General features: G+C 36.0%; 1 protein-coding gene and 1 non-coding gene across 2 annotated transcripts; one reads left to right on the top strand and one right to left on the bottom strand.

The window, feature by feature from the left end:
• Positions 1–482: 482 nt before the first annotated feature.
• Positions 483–589, bottom strand: LOC124899770. The gene has a single exon (XR_007057334.1). It is a non-coding gene; the product is annotated as a small nucleolar RNA R71 (small nucleolar RNA).
• A 4,282-nt stretch (positions 590–4,871) lies between these two features.
• On the top strand, positions 4,872–5,597 carry LOC107874279. Its single transcript, XM_016721111.1, has 2 exons — positions 4,872–5,326; positions 5,540–5,597. Exons 1-2 carry the CDS (start codon positions 4,872–4,874, stop codon positions 5,595–5,597), a joined length of 513 nt encoding a protein of 170 aa, XP_016576597.1.
• Positions 5,598–7,253: the final 1,656 nt, after the last annotated feature.

The following is a 7,253-nucleotide window of genomic DNA, read 5'->3' as shown; positions in this document are numbered from 1 at the left end:
CATAACAGATCTTCCAACAAAGGCGAAGAATGGTTGAACAAAGAAATGATCCTACCAATCCAAATGCTGGAAATGTCCCACCTCTGGTTATCCTAGTTGTTCCTGCTCAACCAGATGCTAGACCTATTCGTGAGGTGGCAATCCTACTCACGAACCATGTGATGAATAGTATTCACAATCCTGAACCTAGTGGTCTATTTTAATTGAAGAAAAATATGGTGCAATTGTTGAATTTAGTAGGGTAATTCCATGGCCTTTTATATGAAGATCCGCAACAGCACATACAGACCTTCTTAGAAATAAGCGATAGTTATATTCCTAAAGGGGTGAGTTCTGATTATGTAAGATTGACACTCTTTCCTGTTTCCCTAATAGGGGAAGCAAAAAGGTGGTTACATACTAAACCACCACTCTACATCACTTGATGGGAAGATTTGGCTTGAAAGTTCCTTATTTAATTCTTTCTATCTAGGAAGACCACACACTTGAGAAGCGAGATCTTGAGTTTTAGACAAAAAGAATGAGAAAATCTCTACCAAGCTTAGGAGAGATTTAAGGGTATGGTCAGAAATTGCCCTCACCATCATCAGTCCAACAATGTTCTTGTTCATACTTTCATTAAAGAATTAGAGCCAAATACCAAAATTCTCTTGGATTCAGCAGCAGGTGGACAGGCTCTTAAAAAGGATTATGAAGAATTATACACACTACTGAATTGAATTTCACAAGGGAATCCTAACTGGCATGTTGATTCAAGTAGTGCTCTTAAAAAGTTTGTAGAGGTATTGGAGATGGACCAGTTCACTCCATTACAACCACAGATCATAGCCATGTAAAATTATATGATTACTCAGCTTAATAACATAAAGTTGGGCGTTACACAAACAGCAGCTACAACTAATAAAGTCCAAAAGGCAAATTCTTGGTCTGAGGTTTGTGGTAGTGGTGAGCATGTAGCAGATGCTCATACGACTAATTTAGATTCTGTCAACTACATAGAGAATGCAAATCGTCAAGGACAGTAGAATTTTAGTAACACGTATAATCCTAACTGGAGGAACCATCCTAATTTCTCATGGGTGGAAATCAAGTGCAGAATGCAAATCAGTATAAGGAGCCAGTGCAACCAAATCAATATCCAACTTACAATAATTAAGTGACTTCTTAATATAGAAATATGAAGGAGTTAATGAAGTAGTTTATGGCTCAACAGGCATAATTTGCAGCAAAAATAAAGACTCAACAAGCGCAATTTGAAGCAGAGTTGAAAAGTCAACAATTACTTATTTGAAATCTGGAGTTTCAACTTGGTCAAATTGTAGTAGCACAAAATACAAGACCTCCAAGAGCATTACCTAGTGATACAGAGGCAAATCTGAAGTAGGTGAATGCAGTTACAACAAGGAGTGGGTTGCAAACCAAGAAGACGATTTAAGAGTAGGATTGTCCCATAGTCACTGATGATAGTTCTAAAGACTATGCAGAGAAAAAAGTCAAGGAAAAAGTGGAAAGTGATGAAATTCACGTAGAAAAAAAGACTTTACCTTTACACTTTCCTCAAAGGGAAAAGAAGCATCAAGAAATGGTGAGTTACAAGAAGTTCTTAGATCTTCTAAAGTAGGTTCATGTAAATCTTCCTCTTGATGACATTCTACAGAGTGTTACAAAATATGCAAAATACCTAAAGGATATAGTTGCAAATAAGAACTAGTTGAATGAATATGCTATAGTTGCACTTACTGAGGAGTGCACATCTAAGATTCAAAACAAATTGCCTATGAAGCTAAAGGATCCAGGTAGTTTTACTTTGCAGATTATCATTGGATAGACCATTAGTGCTCGTGGATTGTGTGATTTGAGGGCTAGCATCAATCTTATGCCCACATCTTAGTACCGAAAGATGGGTCTTGGGAGTCCTAAACCCAATACTATTGTTTTGTAGTTGGAAGATAGGTCCCTTGCTAGGCCTGATGGTATTATCAAGGATGTCTTACTGCAAGTGGGATCCTTAATCTTTCTGGTGGATTTTGTAATTCTTGACTTCAAAGTTGATCTTGTTGTTCCATTTATTTTGGAGTGACTTTTCTTAGCAATGGGACAATTATTAATTAATGTAGTAGCAGGAAAAATGACAATGAGAGCGCACAATAAAGTGGATGTCTTTGATGTGTATAAGGTTCTAAAATTACCATCTATATATGAGGAGTTGTCTACCATATCTATTATAGATCTTGAGCATGATCAGAGGTTATTATTGTTAGATGATCCATTAGAGCGATCTTTGGTAGTTTGTGATCTTTATGAAGGTGTGAAAGCATTGGCACGAGTCCAAGTCATGAATTCGACGGTCAATTAAATAAGAAATTTGACTTTTGAGCCATTAAACAGACCAATTCGTCCATCCCCCAAAGCTTCAATAGATGAAGCTCCAAAATTGGAGCTTAAGGTTCTTCCTCCTCACTTGAAATATGTTTACCTTGGTGATAATGATACCTTGCCTATTATTTTATCTACATAATGATCTGATATGTAGGTATAGGAAGTAATGATAGTGTTGAAAAGGAGGACGAACGCGATCGGGTGGAAAACATCTAACATTATAGGAATAAATCCAGCTTTTTACATGCACAAAATACACATGGAGGAAGGTTTTAAGCCAAGAGTGTAGCAACAACATAGGTTGAATGCAGTGATAAAAAATTTGGTGTAGAAAGATGTCATTAATTGGCTCGATAATTGGATTGTTTATCCAATTTCAGGTAGAAAATGGGTGAGCCCAATACATTATGTCCCAAAGAAAGGTGGGATGACCATGTTTACTAATGAAGAAATGACCTAATCCCCGCTCGTATGGTGACTGGATACAAAATTTATATTGACTATAGGATGCTAAATGAAGCCACAAGGAAGGATCACTATCCTATCCCATTCATTGATCAGATGTTAGATAGGTTGGCAGGGCAGGAGTACTTTTTTTCTTGATGGTTACTCGGGTTATAATCAGATCACCTTTGCTCTCGAGGATCAAAAAAAGACAACTTTTACTTGACCATATGGTACTTATGCCTTCAGATACGTGCCTTTTGGCCTCTGCAATACACCTGCAATATTTTAGAGATATATGATGCAATCTTCTATGACATGGTGGAAGAATTTGTCGAGGTATTCATGGATGATTTCTCTGTTTACGATTACTCTTTTGATAAATGCTTGCAGAATTTAGATCGAGTCCTAACTTGATGTGAACAGATAAATTTGGTGCTGAATTGGGAAAAGTGCCACTTTTTGGTAAAGAAAGGAATAGTCATTAGCCATAAAGTGTCATGCAAGAGACTTGAAATATATTGGGCCAAAATTGAAGTGATTGAAAGGTTGCCACATCCAATCACAGTAAAGGGAGTACGAAGCTTCTTGGGGCATACAGGTTTCTACAGGCGTTTTATTCAAGATTTCTTGAAGATTGCAAGCCCGATGTGCAAACTGTTAGAAAAAAAGGCCAAGTTCGACTTTGGGGCGGGTTGTGATAAAGCATTTAAGAAGCTGAAAGAAAAGATGATTGAAGAAACTATTTTGATTTCTCCAGAATGGGAATTATCATTTGAATTGATGTGTGATGCTAGTGACGTGGTTGTAGGAGCTATTTTGGGGAAAATAAAAGACAGGGTATTTTGCTCTATTTACTATGCTAGTAAAGTCTTGAACGATGCCCAAATAAATTATACAGTCACTGAAAAGAAGATGCTAGCAGTGATTAATACATTTGATATGTTTAGAGCTTATTTGGTGGGCACAAAGGTTATTGTTCACACTGACCATGCAGCCATCAAATATATCTTCAATAAAAAGGATACAAAGCCTCGATTGATCTGGTGGATTTTGTTACTGCAAGAGTTTGACTTAGAGGTTCATGATCGTAAAGAAGTAGAAAATCAAGTTGCATACTATTATCAAGGTTAGAAACTCATGATCATCTTGTTGATAACTTTCTCTACCTTCGGGGAGAGTTTTCAGATGAAAAATTATTGACAATTAAGGAGTGTGAAGTCACTTGGTATGCAGACAATGTGAATTTGTTGGAAAGTAGATTTCACCCTCCTAAAAGTATAATTCAACAGAGGAAGAAACTACTACATGATTCTCATTCTTATATATGGGATGAGCCTTACCTTTTCAAGAAGGGGCCGGATGGAATCATACAAAGATGTGTTTCGAAAGCTGAATTCACATAAGTTTTGCAAAAGTCTCATTCATCTCCTTATGGTGGACATTATGGAGGTACGAGAACAATTTAAAAAGTGTGGCAATCTATTTTTTTTGCTTATATTATTTCAAGATGTGATAGCTGTTGTAAAGAGTTGTGATCAATGCGAAAGGTTGGGAATGATTTTAAGGCATCATGAGATGCCCCTAAACAACATCCTTGTCATGGAAGTATTCGATTTTTGGGGAATTGATTTTATGGGACTATTCCCACCATCAAATGGTAATTTGTACATTATAGTGGCAATTGATTACGTATTTTAATCGTTGGAAGTTGTAGCTTGTCCTACTAATGATGCGAGAGTAGTGCTGAAATTTATGAAGAAGTAAATATTTTCCCAGTTTGGCACTCTAAGAGCTATAATTAGTGACACAGGTACGTACTTTATTAATGCTTTGTTTAAGAATATTTTAGCTAAATATGGTGTTAGGCATAAGGTGGCCTCTGCGTATAATCCACAAATGAGTGGACAAGTTGAGGTCTTCAATCGGGAGATAAAGTAAATATTGCAAAAGAAGGTTAATGGGAAACAAAAGTATTAGGCCTAGAAGCTATATGATGCATTATGGGTGTACTGGATAGCTTATAAGACACCCATTGTTACTTCCCCATGCGCTTTGTTTACGGTAAATCTTGCCATTTTCCTGTTGAGCTTGAGCATCAAGCTTATTGGGCTACCAAAAAGTTGAATCTTAAGATGAAAGCTACAGGGGAAAAGAGATTGTTGCAGCTTGTTGAACTTGATGAATTTTGTCTCCGTGATTATGAGAATGCAAATTTGTACAAGGTGAAAACCAAGAGATGGCATGCTAGAAAAATTCAAGATAGAGTGTTTGAACTCAGACAACTTGTTTTGCTATTTAATTCAAGGTCAAAGTTGTTTTGGGGAAAATTGCGGTCTAAGTGGTCTGGACCTTTTGAAGTAGTACAAATGACACATCATGGAGCGGTTGAATTGTGGAACAAAGAGAAAACTGAAAAGTTTCTAGTGAATAGACAATTTATGAAGCATTATTGGGCTAATCATAAAGACAAGCACAACGTGTCCATCACTTTTACTGATGAGTAAGACTGAGCTAAGTCATTCCACGATGTAAAATAAGGTGTTATGCAGGAGGCAAACCAAAAATGTAATGTGATAGGCAGTTTAATTTTTATTTGTTAAGGACAAAAAGAAAAATAGAAAAGATTAGTAGTGCCACAATCGAAAATAAGGCGCTTGGTGGGAGGCAATCCAATTTTTCTTACACAATTTTATTATTTTTGTTTAATGTGCAGGAATGAGAAACGTCATCGAGATAGAGAAGATGAGAAGAAGGTGAACATCGACCTTTGAGTAAGAAAATAGGTGATCCGTGGTGAAAAAGGTAAGTGGGAAGAAAAAATACCTCAAATATGGAAAATTAGCCTTAGAAAATTTTTTGGATGCAATTTACAGTGGATCAATGCTAAGTCGATGTGTCGCATCGATGTGCATCTTTCCCACTCTTAGAAAATTTTTCTAGGGACATTTCTAGTGAACTGACGCAATGTCAACGCATCGTATCATCCCTACAACGTGTTACACATCGCATCATATCGATGATCACCAAGTAAAACTTGGATAAATTTTTTGAGGCAAAGTCCAGTAAAACGATGCGGACTCGACACGTCGCATCGCTTCTTCAATGCGATTATTGACGCGTCACATCGACTGCTGATTTTTGTGTAATTTTAACCCTAATCAAACCGCTCACTTTCACCTCTACATATATAACTTTACCTCCATTTAACCCTTACCCTAACCCTAGCCACCGCACCGCCCTAATTTCCTAAAGCCTAAATTTGCTCCCTTTTAAGTCTTATGCCTTCTTGGCAATAACAACAAGATTCAAACTTCATCTTTATTTTTTTAATTAAGACCAAGGTAAGTTTTGATGTATTTTTAGACTTATGGATCCAAGTTCTGTACATGATGACATAATTTTGTTTTGTTAAAATTTGTGATATAAAATTAGCTTGAATCAACGTTAAATGTCCAATGTGTTGTGCATAGATTATTTGAAATTCAACAGAATGTAATTTAAAATCTTGTTGGAGAGCATTATGGGGTGATGGTGATATGTTTCTATGTTGTTGTTTCTTTTCTAGTTCTCACGTGTAATGCTGATGTAGGATGAAAGGTGATTCTTGATTTAATATATTTGGTTAAGCTAAGGGCCTGAAATCTAATTTGGTAGAAAATTGAGTGTTTTGCTGCACCATGCATTGAATTTCAATAATTTGGGGTGTTAAAATTCACTACATGATAGCAACTAAGTGTGGGGTGAATTCCGATCTACCCGACCTTAGTGGTAGCTATAAATCATTGAATGAAGTGTTATTAAATTACACACATGTTAACATAGTAAAGGTGCAAATGTGAAATGGTCAAAAGAAGGTTATGTGTCACTAAATGGCTATAGCATATGTAGAAGTTGTTAGACTGTTAAGCTATTGAGACAACAATGTGAATTGCCAATTCTATGAAATGCCTTTTTATGTGATGTTGGATGTATGCGGATGGTAATTGTGTTGAACAAGGGAAGTCTGGGTACCTTGGGTTCCTCTTTTATGAACTGGTGCTAGCAACTAAGTATGGGGTAAACTTCACACTTAGTGGTTACTTGTTTCTAAGGATATTGTTTGATGAGTTTTTAGGTTGTTATGCTTGATAGGTATAATGTCTATCCATCAATATAGTAGAGAGGGAAAGAACGTAGCTGGTTCAGCTGAGCCCAGGAAGTGAGATGTATGTTAGAGTTATCATCAGAATTTAAATTAAATTAATTATGAGAAAACCATTTAAAAATAGAGAAGCTTTTAGAAAAATTAAAGAATCTTTAATTAGTAATTATTCAGAATATATAAGTCTAAATAAAACAAAAGAAAACCCACAAAGATTAGCCAACTTAATTACATTAATATCTAGTATTGAATCAAAATTAATAATCCATTTAAAATCTAGGAGAAT

This window comes from Capsicum annuum, chromosome 6 (assembly GCF_002878395.1).
Source record: "Capsicum annuum cultivar UCD-10X-F1 chromosome 6, UCD10Xv1.1, whole genome shotgun sequence".
In the NCBI taxonomy this organism is placed as follows: Eukaryota; Viridiplantae; Streptophyta; class Magnoliopsida; order Solanales; family Solanaceae; genus Capsicum; species Capsicum annuum.
The sequence above is the reverse complement of the archived record's forward strand: the minus strand, read 5'-3'. Positions and strand labels throughout refer to the sequence as shown.

Coding starts and splice junctions, on each gene's coding strand:
- LOC107874279 (XM_016721111.1), top strand. CDS start 4,872: ATGCGCTTTGTTTACGGTAAATCTTGCCATTTTCCTGTTGAGCTTGAG. Junction 5,327..5,539: donor TCCATCACTTTTACTGATGA/GTAAGACTGAGC, acceptor TTTAATGTGCAG/GAATGAGAAACGTCATCGAG.